Below are 15495 nucleotides of genomic sequence, written 5' to 3' on the forward strand. Positions count from 1 at the left end.
TTTTGTTGATTCAAATCAAAATATTTATGCTTCTCTACTCTATTCTTTTCCAAGAATAACAATGTCCATGAAGTTCTTAAGGTTTTGGTTATTTATTCAGAATTATTATATTAACAATACAAATGTAATGACGTTAACACAATTATTTATAGTTTTTCCAAACGTCTGGGTGCATATAAAAGGACGTATGCGCAATGCCAGTCTCCACCTCCGGACAGCCGCAAGATCTCGTCTGTGGCCACAGCCGAGACCTCATCGTCGTCGAATTTGAACCACACGTCACCGCTGGAACGTACCCAAGCAACATAATGTCCCGAGGAACTCGATCGGCCTTTGTGCGTGAGCACGGCTTGCAATGTGTAGAAGCCCGAATTGTTGCTACCCAAGTCATCGTCGAACCAAAACTGCTCATACTTAATGTCCTTGTTCTCCTCTTTTGGTTCATTGGACTTGACAACGTCAACTTCCATCTTCTTGTCTTCCAGATCCTTGAATTTCGAGCGCATGGGGCACAACTTGTTTTGCAGTTCGGGAGTACACAACTCAAAGGCATCGAACTCAATGGGGAACTTAATATCCTTTAACACCTTGGCGTTAATTCCCTCCTTTCCTTTGTATTGAAAACGAACAAATTGAACGGTGAGATAGGCTGGAAGTCGGCTCACCAAGTACTGAAACGGGAACATGTTAGTTTTGGTTCATATAAATAAGTTTGCAGGGCTTACAGTTCGAATGTACTTTGCATCGCGTCCTAGAGTTTCCGATTTTTTCACCAATTGCTCTCTCATTTTCTGAAAACACATTTAAATTAATGTGTGTTATGTTTTGTTTTTGTTTTTTTTTTTTACTTACGGATTTTAGTCCGCTTTGCATGTACTTGACATCCATTGAAATAAAGCAACTCAACTGCAAGAAATTCTCAGACGTTACGGTAGATGGTTCATCGGGAACCTCTTCCGAGCTCATCTTAACTTCAAAAGTTCCACCGAAAAATTGGTCAATAAACGAGCTTCAAAGAAATTAGATACGTTAATCGAACATTAAGAAACGAACAAATTCAAATTGACTTACCTGTATTTTTTCTGGTTAGTATTCGATGGATCCTGGTTGGTTGGCCGAATTTTTTGCTGCAACATTTTAAGGATTTCCGCCCAGCACTCGTTAGCGTCCTGCTGCCTATAGGTGCCGTTCTCGCCGGTCTGGGCGAACTGCGGAGACGCACGATGCAGTGCCTGCAGCAGAACGATTGGCGTCACCGTTGTGCCCTTCTCCATTTGAGCAAATATGGACTTCATGGCGGACGATATGGAAAATGCAGTCGACATGGTATCAGTTCCATCGTTACTGAAAGTGCTCAAGGCAGTGCGAAGTTCAGGCACTGCATTCAAACACTGAACAGTGGCGTTCATGTAGCACGTGTTGCCCAGGTTTGTGAGCCCGGCTGGCAAACGCATCTGAAAATAATTATACCACATATTAGATTACATGCAAGATTGAAGAGACATAACTAAGCTTAGATAATAATTCCCTTCTGCGCTGTCATTTTGTTTTAAATAAGGTAACATATATTAAGATCATTTGTCAAGGAATGTATATGCAAATTATAATTGAACTATCTTAATTTCAACATACAAATGTAAGTTTATACATAGACAATTTTGTAAATATGTAGTTTGAGCGCCTGACCTTAAGTAAATGACTCAGCACATTTGGTATAAACACGAACTAAGTTTCTATTTTAAAAAGGCACATACCAGACCTTGAGCCTGCTAAAAACCCAAGAATGTTTTCAGTAAACCCGCCTTTGGAGCAATGTTCTTTTGTTTACAAACCGAAAATATTCAAAATTGAAGATTCCTTACAAAGCCAAATAGTAAATTGTAGTTTCAGCATTACAAAGCATTAAGGTGCATCCCAAATCAGCCAGGATACCTACCGCTGTAGCTGCCTCCGCTTCGTTCATGTCCTCTATAAACTTGACCGGTGTAGCAGGCACTTCTGGGACACTCTCCTTGCTGCCCAGCAACAACACCACAGCTCCCTGAAAAACGTAGTTTTCGGTTAGGACTAAATTAGCCAAAATGTGTAGATGGCCACTTACGTCTTTGATTTGCAAGTTCCACTGATCATCCTTCAGGATGCCACCCTTGCACATAACTTTCTGGCGTTCCGGTTGAACGCCAGTAAGCGCAAACAACTGGGCTTTAAACAATATCGGCTCCTCATCGGTGTTTACATCAATGTCTGTGTAGAGCTCCCGGCCCCACTTTACCTTAACTGAAAGCAACTTTGTTAGGTTTTGTGCAACAGCAGCCATAAAACACAATGGTACCTTTAAATGCGGGCATGACTAAATTATTCGTTAATAAAAGTGCTTCTATCTGTAAAATTCAAAGTCATACTAGCCGAACTAGAGATGCGCAAAAAACCGATATATTTGTGCATTGTTACTGGCTCACCAAAATTACCTGCAGAAAATATTTTCAAGTTTGAAACACTGGAAATGGGGTGCAGCGAAATGCAATTTATTTGAAGACAATCGAAAACCAATATACATATAATATATTTTTTCTAAATACTAAGAAACTAAGGTGTTGTCATTAAAAAATTATTCGATTTTTAAATAAAATAATTCGAAATTCATGTTCATATATTTTTTGGTGATAAAGTTTAAATTTAACATTATATTTAATTATAAATTCTTTGAATTTGATCAAAACATTCAAAATTTTGTAAAATGTCGAGTAATACCATAAAACGAACCACAAGAACTAGTCAAAAAGTAACACTCTCAGTTTTGTCATATAAAGCCAATCTGTTTATTTTATGCTAACATTTTCTGGAAAATATGTTTAAAAATTTGTTAGAGAGAATTTTAACAATAAGCCAAATCCATCATTAAATTTCTTTTTTATCATTCATGGTTAAATACTGCTTATAATAAATCTAACAAATTAGAGTGTTCAAAAAGTTTGTAGTGTTTCATTTAATATTTGTCTCGATTCAACCATTCCTACCAAAACGTAAATATCCGATTGTCCGATTGTCCACATTTTGCAACCACCTCACCCCATCGATAAAACAGCTGACAGTTTTCCGAATTCATTTTTATAATTAGTTAATTGCCCACATCGGCAGATTTTTGTGAATAATACTAATAAAAAGATAAAAGATGAATGAAGCGGATAGTTTTGCTGAAATATTTAGAGGCGGCTTACCTCACTGTCTTCTCATTGTTTTTTCTATGTTGTTAATATGTTCACCGGTAATGCCAAGCGAATTCGAGGTTATTTCCATGTCCAAATACGATCTTAATGGGCAACATTTTGGTAAGTAAATATTGGATACAATAAATATTAATGATGTAAGTTTATTGTAGAGCAGGGGTTGGACTTTTGTACACAAGCATAATTCACATTTACAACATTGTTTTTTTCTGACCTAAATAATTTTAACGTTGACGGATACTTTTCACCTTTATTTAATTAGTAACATTGTATCTCAAGCAAACGTGTTCTGTTTTTATTTTCTGAATTAGAGTCATGTATGTATATGTCTGTTTGGTTCTTAATTAAAAAGTATTATACAAGTTGTTGCACTCGAAATAATGCAAATTAGTAAATAGCCTTTTGACTGCCTCGAAATTATAATTCATATCCGGTTTTTCTTTGAGTTCATCCCTAAACTACAGATGGAAAAGACTACAAAATATTCTATAAAAGTTAATAATTTATATTTTTAAAATATTGTTTACTTGACACCTTTAGGAAGCCGAGTATCTGCAATATCTCTAGAAGCGAGATCTTTGTATTCATGGAATACTTCTAGGCACTGTGTTCTTACACGGTAAGTACATATTTTTCACTGCCCCGCATTAAAATTAATATATATTTTCATTGAAATGTCTTTAAATAGGTTAACCGACTTGTCTATCCATGATTTTGACAAGTTAAGGCAAAGTGCCGGAGGAATAATACTCATGTTGCCGTCGAACATTTTGAATCTGGACACAGAAACCAAAGAACTGATCACAATTTTGGAGCAATCAATGCTAACACATACGGCTGCAGTGCCCATTTACTTTGCCCCGTACAATAAGGATTTGGAAAAGATCATCGATGACATTACCTACACGACAACGGATAAAGTGGCTCAAAATCAAACAGCGCTGGGGCAATTGATTGTGACGGTCTCAGCCAACAGATACCACGTAAACGTCGGTGGAGGAAGTATTGTGGCCAACAAGAACAGCAAAGTTCCCATTATCCACGGCGAGCTGATACCAAATCAGTTGGCCCTGAAACCCACAGAATCTGTGGGTGATGGACATAAACTTCCCGTCATTTTGATAACCGCGAATCTAAAAACCTTTGGAATTTATAATGTAAGTCATTTTACTTGGCTTCATTGAGGAAATTTTAATGCAAGTTAAAAATTAACGTAACACCCGACTTTAAACTGTAACTTTAAAGTTATATCGCTGTAAGTTCTTTCTTTCGATTAGAGTTCAAATATTTCAGATAGCCAATGAAAACAAAATAATTACAGACTACACGTGGCGGTAACAGTTTAACAAATTTCAAGATAATACATCTGATCTTTAAAGATAAGAACTCTTTATCTGAAAGATTACGGTCTTGATCTAACTTTGGTTTTTCAAGGTTATTTCATAAACCTAAAAAAAAAAGATTTACTGGGTCCAAAGTGGTTGTCTATAGTAAATACAAATCGTAACAAAAAGCAACTATGTTTTACGAAATGTATTAATGTTTTCCTTTATCAACTTTTTAGGATTACCCGGTTAATGCAGATGCAGCCGTTTTGTTGGTGCTCATAGAACTGTTCAGCAAGTTGCACTACACCTCCAGTATGGCACCCAAATACCGTCTCCGATTTTTGCTCTCGGACGCTGGCGTCCTACTAAACTTTCAAGGGTCAAAGAAGTGGCTTGAAGTAGATGACAACGCGCTACAGGTAAGAATAAGCGATGAAAAGAATGGAACAAGAATATTTATTTATATTTCAAACTATATCCTAGAATGTTGAGTTTGTGCTTTGCTTGGATACCATCACGGAGAGTTTATCTTATAACGAAGACAATGCTTTGTATATGCATGTCTCTAAGCCACCGAAAGAGAAGACTTCGATCAGCAACTTCTTCAAACTTCTGAAATCATCAGCTGAAAAGTATTCGAATGGCTTAACGGTCGAGGGTGTGCACAAAAAAATAAATCTAGCGGACACCAAACTTGCATGGGAGCATGAGCGGTTCAGCATAAAACGCTATCCTTCCTTTACTCTGTCTTCAGTGAAAAGTCCTAGAAGTCCCATTCGGACAACCATTTTCAAAGGCGACGAGAGTCGTATTGTGGAGCACACCCTCAACACGTCCAGAATTATTGCGGAAGCTCTAGCAAGTTTCATGTACAAAGTGGATCCCATTTCCAGCATTTTTGATGGACAATTGGTAAGTTAATTGAGTATTGGACTCTCTTAGACGATTATTTCATACCATTTTTGATTTTTTAGGCGATTAAAGAAGAAAACTTATTGCCATACTTTGGAGTTAAATCCATATTGCATAATAACGATGTTAAGGATGCTTTCGAAAAATACCTTAACAACGTGAAAATCATTTACGATAAGCCCGACGGCAGAGATCCAGACTTTATGTTCTACAATGAGAACGAAGTGAAATTGAATGTCTACAGAGTTAAGCCGGCGATCTTCGATCTCTTCCTTACTATTGTTATTGGCGTTTATCTATTAGCTGTATTCCTCGCCATACAATACTTTCCCCGATTTTACGATGAAGTATCGAAGCTAACAAAAGAGGATCCCGTGGGACAACTCAACGGACACTCATCTGAACGACTTAAAATGAAATCACATTAGTAAGAAAAGGTATTGAGTAATAATGTAATGTCTGCAAGTAGGAAAATGTATGTCCAAAATTATTTTTCAAAAAACTTTACTAACACTAGATGAACAATTGTTACTTTAAAGATAATAAATTCTATAAAACTGTAGAAATCTGCCCACCGGTGATGTGGTGACCATAGATAACAACCCTTCTAATGTATTTTCATCGGCAATCTTGCAACTAAAACCACTTCATTGGTTATAAGTACGTTTGTTTTATTGCATAAAAATTTGGTTTTTGTTTGATATAAATATTAATTTGTTTATAGCATTATTAATTAAGCTCCTTAGCACGAGCCGTTGTTGTAACTAGAACTAGCTAAATTATGGGACCGACTTGGCTTCGGTAAAGGGTTCCAATCTAAGTTCGACGAAGTTGGCGATGACTCTCTAATTTGACCCTTGAACTTGCTTATTTTGCTTATAAACAAGTCCCTTTGTGTTGGTGATTCATTGGTATCCGATGTGCTAACCGAAATGTTGGCAGACGTCACTTCCTTGGGGGCTGTACTATTAACGTTATTTAGCTCATTGGGATAGTTGTATCTATTTTCAGCATAGGAGGGAGTTAAGTACACTTTTGTGCCCTTGGCCGCACTTTCGTTTAAAATCTTTTGATTTCTGCTTATAGACTCTAGCACTTCCTTAATGGACTTCTTCTTCCTCATTCGCGGGGTCGGTGTGGAATTCGATTCGCGATCCTCTGAGATTGAAGATCTGAAGCGATCGTTTATCTGCCTCTCAGCAATTCTTACTTCATTCTCCAACTCAAAATCTTCTCTTATTTGCAATACTTCGCCAGTTGCAGCTGGATTTGGTTGAATTGCGTTTGAAACGCAATGGTTTTCTTCAATCTTTGATCTAGCACCATTGACAATGATGCTATCTGCTGTATTTTTTTTGGGAATATTGTTGGGACCACAGGAACTAATGTTCTCTTCAAAAATCTGTGAAATTTGTTTGACCGTGCCAAATGAATTAGTTTTTCTATCTTCTATATAGGTGCTTTCATTCGGTGGAAGAACTACATTATTATTAACAATGGTCTGAGCTTTGGACGTGCAAGGATTAGTATTGCTTTCAGATTCCACCAAAATGACTGATTGTTTTACAATCTCTGGTTTATGGTTTTGATTGTGGGACTCTTTTGAAATGCCATTTATAACTAAAGACTCTTCTCTGGCTCCAACATGTATGGTGCCATTTGGCTTTTTGTTGACTTTTGTCTCCTCCGGTTGAGTGTGAAGATCATTATTTGGTTTTGGTTCAGAGGATTGCTTTATGTGTACGCTGGCAATGCACTCAGGAGTTTCGGAAGTGCAGGAGTTATGTTGACTAGCCGTATTAAGTGAAGTGATTTTTTTACCCTCCTTGGATGTGATTGATATTTCAGCTGCGTTTGTCTGCTTTAAGTGAACTGTGCCAATCCACTGTGGTGCTGGGGAGGTGCGTGTGTTAGGTTTGGTATCCAAATCCGAGTCGAGGATAGTGACATTATTCTTTTCAATGACTGTGCGTGTTTCATTGGATTGCTTTGCATTATTAGTGTGTTTTATTTTGGATGTGCTGCTGGCGCTTAGTTCGATATCGGGGGTCGGTGCTGTAACCGAAATATTTGGTTGATTTGCTTTTGGGACTTCCTTTCCAACTTCTGGTTTTATTAAAGATTCGGATCTGTTGTTGACAAACTCTTCAATTTCAGAGGCTAGAGACTCAATGTCTTTGGTAGCTAGATAATCCTGGACCTGCGATTAAAACGAAAATCAAACAATAATATACAATATATAATATATAGTTCCTTGGTAAGCAATTTGTATTACCACTAGTTTTGGCGGCGGTGGAGCTCTCCTCTTCTTACGATATCTTCTAGCACTCAGTGGGGAGTTGGGACATGAATCCGGTTGCGACTCGAAAGGATTTGAGCTGGCCAGACTAGTTTGTGATAATCTAAAATATAAAATTAAGAAATTAAACTAGTAATTAAAGTTTTTAAGCATTCATAGAAAAATAAATTACCTCATATTCTGATGGTTTGGCGAGGGATATCCAGAAAACTGCGTTGTGCTGCGGTACCGATCGTTACGATTGAAGAACATTCCATTAGAGATTGTGTCGGACTAGGATTATAAATAGTAACATAACTACAAATTTTATCTATTAAAATAACAATTTTAGTAACTCACCTCTCTTCTTGCATCGATATTTTGGAGGGATGTATGACGGTCACCGCGAAAAACTCTAGAATTTAAATAGGAACTACAGAGGTGTTAAAAAAGTTTGTACTTAAATGCGACATATACGGGATGTCACAGAAATCTCTTCTCAGTAATTTTTGTTGAATCTAAACCCAAATAACTTTACTTACTTATCATTTAAATCTCGTCTAAGCATCGGCGGGCTTTCTGATGTTTTATTTATTCCTAGTGTAGAAGACTTCTTTTTACGAAATGAATATGATTTCCTAAAATAAACAAATACAATCTATATTCATTGAAAAATAGTTTAAAAGGTTTTATTTTATAAATAGACCATTTGTATTCAAGTAAATGAGAAAAAAAGCTGATGATCTAAATAAATTGGCAGATGAAGTAAGATAAATTAAGAGTGAGGTGAATTATTTATACTTTTCTTTTTGGGATAATGTGAAACTAAATAGCTAGAAAAACTCACCACAGTTCCTGCAAGTTTCCGATTGATAAACTATGCCTGCCATTTTCGTTCTTCTTTTTGCTAAATCCAAAAAATCTAAGCCGTTTATGGTTGTCATCTTCGTAGAAGGGATTTAAATGTTCAGGGTAGTCGTAAATTGATCTTTGACTAGTGTTCCGCTTATTCCAACTCATTGTTTATTAGTATGTAAGCCCGTTTTAAATGAATCTGAAAGAAATATTCATATGAATGAAGGTTAAAAGACTAAAGGGTCAGCACTATTAAATGTTTAAAGGAATAGGAAAGCTTTGCTATAATTGTTTTATAAATTTGCACATGTGTAGACATATGTTTACCCCTGTACTCTGTGATCGTGAAAATATAATCACTAGAATGATGACATTAGTATTTATTGATGGGTGCAGTATGTTTCTGACTACAAAACGGGTTTTGTGGCCTTCGAAATTGGTTATATTAAGCGAAAAGAGAATAAGTATTTTATCAATCAATCTATAAGTCACACGTTATATAAGTTATTATTATTAAATTAGCACTGCCACAGTTTCATAAGTATAATGCGATAAGAGCTCAAAATCGCAACACACTGAAGTAAGACAACACCTAATAGATACGACAAAACTTTCCCTAGAACTTTGTTTATTATATCCGTTACCGTGCTCTTATCAGTGAATAATAATTATAATTTTCAATTATATCACAATTACCTTGGAGTTTCTTTAAATGTTAAAAGCCACGAACTATATGCATAAGTAATTGGAAACTGAATCTTTTTTAACGATTTATTTGTCTATACAGTTTTAATAGCTTTTAACCCGTTTTCTCATCTTCGTAATAAGCTAAAAGTCGATTTTGAGACAGGAAAAACGCACTTAGAGGTTTAAAAATTACTTTTTATTTAAATAAGTAATTGATTCGAGGCTAGAAACATATATATAACACAAAGCTGTGAGATCCAACGTTAGCGAAATATTGGCAACAAAATAGCCTTCCCATTTTAATTAGAAACAATTATTGTTTCCTGAGAATTTACTTTTGTTGAGCAACAATTATGTTAAAACGGTTAAAAATCATTTATATTTAGATATTTGTTTTACTATTTTCAAATTTAAATGTTTTGAATTCATTCCGGTACGTAAACAAATGAAAAATTTTGTATAATTGGTAAGCGTTCATAACGGTTTCGTATGCTCAATATTTTAAACTTTACTGTACTGATTATTTTCTTTTAAGTTATGTGGAAAATCTGAATGATTTTGTATTTGAAACTTCGTCGATTTTATGATCATCCCCGAAACATTTTTCAGATACACGGCTATAAAGATGCGCCAGAGATCGGTGCGTGCTGAGCACGATCGTTGGGAATGGAAACATACATATGTATGTGCACATGCACAAGGTTCATCTAAATCCATAACATAAATATTTTGATAGGGCACTGTTGACACTTGCGATAGTATTTAACGGTGATCCAGAATCATATGATCGAACCCAGCGAGCTTTGGCTCATTTATTATAGGTATATTATTTATTAAGTTTTATTAAATGTTAAGCAAGGGATCGTGTTGTTTGAGTTACTAAAGGTATTTTGCTTTCCCCAATTCAAAAGGTAAAATCGATCACGCACGAAGTTTTGTTATGACACATGCCGTCACTAATGTGAGATCATTTAGATTATTTTAAACACAAACAAATACAGCATTTTCAATCTACACACATTTTTGTGTACATGCAGACTTTGGGGGGAATAAACATTCGCGTTATATAAAGAATTTTCACAATTTTCGGCTATCACTTTTGTATCCATATACAGATACAGATTAACTATCGCATATATGCCGTGGGTACACATGAGTACAGATGTAGATAAAAATATACACAGGTATTGGCCAAGGAAAAGGTAATGTGTTCCAGATGACCTCAAATATTTAGCGGCAAGCTTTTCGCGATACTCACCCGCCGAGTTGTACTTTAAGACTGAGTGAACTTGATGAACTTTATATATATGGATGGAAAGCTTTTAAACAATTCGAGGGCTTTTTATAAGTTATAGTACATGAACACTGTTGCACATTAACAAATACAGAAGCATATGAATGTGTCGATTCTATTATGATCGCCAAATCGTTTAAAGCAAGAAAATCACTTGGACTGTTTGCACTTCTACTGGAACCTTAAAGATAAAGAAAGATCATATGGCTGCAATCAATACTTTCTTTTAAAGAATAAAAATAAATCATTAGCAAAAAAAGGTAATGAGTAACTCGCATTAATTTTTTAATGATTCATAAAATAAAAATGTTGTTATCGTTTTTATTATTTTTTAGATATACCATCAAGGGAATGAAGGACAGCAGCTCTACAAATAGTTTTAAGAAAACTTATCCAAAATAACTATCGTTTGAATAGTACAATTCGAACTAAAAATTAAATTATATATTATATGTGGCATTTTTTTTACGGACACTTTTTAAGTCTAATTGTGATTCTCCTACATTTAATAAATAATTAATGTATTTATTTACAAAAAAAAATTTATTCAATAAAAAGTAATATTTCTTGTTGGTTAGATCAGATTTGTTCACTTATTTCGCATGTATACACTTTAATTTATTAAATGTTTAAACAAAGTTAGATTTTACGACTCACTATTATCAATTACCAATGCAAATATTTGTATTTTATAAGTAATCCAGTGAGCAACTTTAATCGTTTCAAACTGAATTCGTATAAACTTTCGGTTAGAATTTGGTTAAAACCATATCTTAAATAAAGAAAAGTTAAGTATAATCACCACAAAAACAAGAAAAATCAAAATTTCAAGCTAATTGCAGATTCAATTTCAATATATGTAGATTATTGAAAAAAAAATTGTGAAAAAATAAGTAAACAGACTTGAGTGTGAATCAAACTCAAAGCAATCATGTTTTCCATATTTAAAAGAAGTATTTAAGACAATACTGAAATGGCGTTTTTAAAAAAAAAAAATGGGCAAGTCAGAATATCAGATAAAACTAAAACCGTATTTCTGCCTATAAGTTTAAAAACATGGATTTTATTTATTATTTGTTTAATGATTCCAATGTCTATATCGTAAAAAGGAACGTTTTTAAACCTGATCACTCGGCGAATAAAAGCACTCGATTACTAAAGTTTCAAGTCCCTTAGCTTTAAAATTGACCAAATAAATACATTTGCAATAGGCAACCGTATTTCGACTTGCCTGTTGATGTTTATAAAGAATATATACACTATATTAATTTTTCCTTATCTGTGTTACTAACATCTGACGAAAAATATAATACCCTCTGCAAAAATTAAAAGGGTTTTGCAAAGAATTTTTTGAAAAGGGATGCCTATCAAGTTCTGTCCCAAAACGTAACAAAGTAATCGTATCAAACGACAAATTTTTGAAATAAATACATTTTTGTTAACAAAATTATTTACTTTTTATAATGATGTGGAAAGAAATGCTATTACTTCTTGGTAAGTAGTAAAGTAGCGCAGATATCGAATGTTGGTTGGTGAACTCGATGAAATCTTTTTGTTATTTCAAGACTTTATCCAAGCCTAAGCCTATTTACAAAATTAAGAGATTTTGCAAATTTTAAGTTTAAAAATTCAATTTAAATGTAATGTTTAACTTGAAGATTTTTACTAAATTCGTTTTTGTACACATTTAAGTCAATAATACATTTTATTAAATAAAAGTTTTATTATTTTTAATTTCTTTCTTCCAGCATGACAAACACTGACAACTTATGATGGTTAAGCATTATGTTCTTTCCATATGATTTTAGAAACTAACTACATAGTTCAAGATGCATCCCATATTGCTTATGTTTCGTGTTAACGATGGAAAGGTAAAATACCTAAATTAAATTAGGAATGTGTTTTTATTTATTTATAAAATAGTAAGTCAATAAACTGTTATTTAATGTGCAAAGTCGTTGATACCCAGTGCGATTAGTTTGTGGAGAGGTCAGATTAATGACATTAAGATTCTTAATCTCTAACAAGAGTCGCGACAAATGTCCAAGCTAAGTTTAATTACATAATGTACAATAAAAACTGATTATATACTAATATTTGGGAGTACCGACTATAGAATACTCAAAAAAATACTTAAACTTAAAAGTTTAGCAGGGAAAAGTCGGAATATTTTAGGTTTTAGGTTTAAGTTTTAAAATTCCAAATATGTTTCTTAGGTTTGAATTTATAAACCTAATTTTTTCGACTCTTTTTAGATTATGTTGGTTCTTTTATGGTATGCTTACTAGTTAGTTAAGCTAACGCCTTTAAATTACATAAAACTTAATTTTAGAAGGCGGTATTTTGCAGTCGCAATATTGAATACACCTTTGTTTTTATTGTATGTTTTGAATAAAACATATTGGCGTTATCAGTTACTCTAACCTCAGCCAATGAAAAAAATCATCGCGACAACTGAAAAATTGTTTTAAGACACACGCGACAAATTATTCTAGCGAGTAATCGAGAAGTATTTTAACATTTGGCTAAGAAACCTATTAAAATTAGGCATTTCAATTAGGAATAAGTATGTGCGAGATCAATTATTGATCACTTGTCTGCCAAGTATAATTTGGTCGTTAAAAAACGTTTAAAAACAACAGCAGAAATTTTGTGTTTACCATTACCGGAACTAAATTGTTTGTGCAATTAAATTCAATCGACTTTATGGTTTCAGGATCCATACGGAAAGAGAGGTTCAGAAATCGGAGAATTTCAAGTGAAGGTAACCTCTGAAGCCTTATCTCCAAAAATGGTTGTGGATTTTGTCGCCGGACTTTTCGGGGGTATTTATGCTGCTAACTGTATTTTTTAAGGGTTTTTTTTTCAAATAATTTGTTTTCGAATTTCAGGTGCTGCTGGTGTTCTTGTTGGCCACCCCTTCGATACCGTGAAAGTACACTTGCAAACCGATAATCCCCGTAACCCCAAATACAAAGGCACATTCCACTGCTTCCGGACGATAGTGCAAAAGGAGAGCTTTCGTGGGTTGTACCGTGGAATTACTAGTCCTATGGGTGGAATAGGATTGGTCAATGCCATCGTCTTCGGGGTGTACGGAAATGTTCAACGACTGTCCAGCGATCCCAACTCGCTCCAGTCCCACTTCTACGCGGGTTCCATAGCTGGCGTAGCGCAAAGTTTCGTTTGTGCCCCCATGGAGTTGGCCAAAACGAGACTTCAGTTATCCTCGCACATCGACAGTGGGATAAAATTTACTGGACCTATCCATTGCCTTAGGCACATATTAAAAACCGAAGGTATACGAGGCGCCTTTAAAGGACTAGTAGCTACCATCCTGAGAGATATTCCAGGTAAGATTCCTTAGCTTTATTTAATTTTACTACTAGTTAGGCTAAACACCTATAATCGCACAAAAAACCACTCTAAAACCAAAAGCACTTCGTAAAAAAAAACTAAAAAATGTGAGTAATATAGAAACAATATTTTTTAAAACTGCCCAAGCTCTCTGTAACATATTATTTTTTTGTAATTAAATTGTTCTCGTAGTAAAATACTTTCGTAGTAAACTCTACAAATAATTTTTAAAATGCAGTAGCTAATTATACAGGCTTTCTTTAAATTTTGAACATTATGTTATACGATCTATACCCACTAACTATTTTAACATATTTAACTTCTTGATTGCATTGTTGCATTTGAATGTATCAAAAGGTATTAAGCCAATTTGGATATAGTAAAAAAATGTTGGACAGATTTATAAAGGATTTTAATCTTCCTGGGAAGTGGTAAAATAAATTGAAGTTGAAATAAAATTGATTTAAAGTTTTTGCGTGGAATTTTGCTTAAAAATAACTATGTCTCATATAAAAACTTTCGAGGTGCTATACCAGTGCAAGCCATGAATAAAATTAGGAAATTTGTTTCTTTAAGAAACTACTCGATAGAATGCTTTCAACTTTATAAGAATTCCAAATTTACTATCAAAAGATCGCAGGTTATTATATAATTAATGGATTAAAAATACTCAGTTTCATCTTGAAATAGAATTCAATCAGTAAATTTATCAATTTATAATAGTGCCAGCAATCTTGAAAACTATCGTTTCGAGAAAAACGCGTTGCCATTTAAAAACTATATTTTCGAAAAGGTGATTAGAAGTACCACTGGTATAAACTCTTAAGTTTATATTTAATAATAGATCTTTCTTTTTCCTCTTTTAAATCAAAATCGTATTTCTGAATCGAGCAGAAACATTATTATTGCTGACCTCCAACTTCTTTGCTTAACCAGGCTTTTCCGCCTACTTTGTGTCCTTCGAGTATTTAATGCGGCAAGTGGAAACTCCCAGCATCCTGTACACTCTAACTGCCGGCGGATTGGCGGGGATGTCCTCCTGGCTGGCCTGCTACCCCATCGACGTGGTGAAAACGCACATGCAGGCCGATGCGCTTGGGAGCAACGCCAAATACAATGGATTTATCGACTGTGCAATAAAGGGATTTAAAAACGAGGGCCCTCAGTTTTTTTTCCGCGGGCTAAACTCGACTTTGATCAGAGCATTCCCGATGAACGCCGCCTGCTTCTTTGTGGTGTCCTGGATCCTGGACTTCTGCAATGCCAAGACTGGCGTGGATTCCGTACTCCACTCCGACCAGCCACTAACCCTTGTCAACTTGGACAACAAGACGCAGGCGGACTTGGAGACAGCGACACCAACGGTTGAGGAAGTCGTGCGGAAAATAATCACGGACAATGCCATGTCCCATCAGTATGCATCCACACCGCAGGACGTCGTTCACAACCATTATACAAGTGGCACAATCAACATTTCCAAAGAATCGAAAACGCGTTTAGCATCCGATTGTAATCTGAAATAAAATTCAAATTTGTTAGTGTATATTTTTTGCTTTT

General features: G+C 34.8%; 4 protein-coding genes across 5 annotated transcripts; 2 read left to right on the forward strand and 2 right to left on the reverse strand.

Annotated features, from left to right (window-relative positions):
• Positions 1 to 68: 68 nt before the first annotated feature.
• LOC108142136 (ubiquitin carboxyl-terminal hydrolase 14) lies at positions 69 to 2422 on the reverse strand. Its single transcript, XM_017265832.2, has 7 exons — positions 2333 to 2422; positions 2102 to 2277; positions 1937 to 2041; positions 1072 to 1454; positions 853 to 1009; positions 726 to 791; positions 69 to 671 (listed from the first exon to the last, which is right to left on the reverse strand). The coding sequence occupies exons 1-7, from the start codon at positions 2346 to 2348 to the stop codon at positions 147 to 149; spliced, it is 1428 nt and encodes a 475-aa protein (XP_017121321.1). The 5' UTR covers positions 2349 to 2422; the 3' UTR covers positions 69 to 146.
• Positions 2423 to 3064: 642 nt separating this feature from the next.
• Positions 3065 to 6061, forward strand: LOC108141988 (nicalin). Its single transcript, XM_017265647.2, has 6 exons — positions 3065 to 3329; positions 3768 to 3846; positions 3916 to 4384; positions 4792 to 4974; positions 5039 to 5467; positions 5530 to 6061. Exons 1-6 carry the CDS (start codon positions 3173 to 3175, stop codon positions 5893 to 5895), a joined length of 1683 nt encoding a protein of 560 aa, XP_017121136.1. The 5' UTR covers positions 3065 to 3172; the 3' UTR covers positions 5896 to 6061.
• Positions 6062 to 6117: 56 nt separating this feature from the next.
• Positions 6118 to 8799, reverse strand: LOC108141987. Its single transcript, XM_017265646.2, has 6 exons — positions 8593 to 8799; positions 8288 to 8383; positions 8106 to 8178; positions 7939 to 8039; positions 7743 to 7869; positions 6118 to 7667 (listed from the first exon to the last, which is right to left on the reverse strand). Exons 1-6 carry the CDS (start codon positions 8763 to 8765, stop codon positions 6210 to 6212), a joined length of 2028 nt encoding a protein of 675 aa, XP_017121135.1. The 5' UTR covers positions 8766 to 8799; the 3' UTR covers positions 6118 to 6209.
• A 3143-nt stretch (positions 8800 to 11942) lies between these two features.
• On the forward strand, positions 11943 to 15481 carry LOC108141682 (mitochondrial basic amino acids transporter). 2 transcript variants are annotated; one of them, XM_017265159.1, is made up of 5 exons: positions 11943 to 12075; positions 12330 to 12452; positions 13298 to 13406; positions 13473 to 13934; positions 14875 to 15481. In XM_017265159.1, exons 2-5 carry the CDS (start codon positions 12411 to 12413, stop codon positions 15459 to 15461), a joined length of 1200 nt encoding a protein of 399 aa, XP_017120648.1. In that variant the 5' UTR covers positions 11943 to 12075; positions 12330 to 12410; the 3' UTR covers positions 15462 to 15481. The 2 variants fall into 2 exon arrangements, with proteins under 2 accessions (XP_017120648.1, XP_017120649.1); XM_017265160.2 differs by lacking the exons at positions 11943 to 12075; positions 12330 to 12452 and adding an exon at positions 13064 to 13147.
• Positions 15482 to 15495: the final 14 nt, after the last annotated feature.

Source organism: Drosophila elegans, unplaced genomic scaffold (genome assembly GCF_018152505.1).
Source record: "Drosophila elegans isolate 14027-0461.03 unplaced genomic scaffold, ASM1815250v1 contig_814, whole genome shotgun sequence".
In the NCBI taxonomy this organism is placed as follows: Eukaryota; Metazoa; Arthropoda; class Insecta; order Diptera; family Drosophilidae; genus Drosophila; species Drosophila elegans.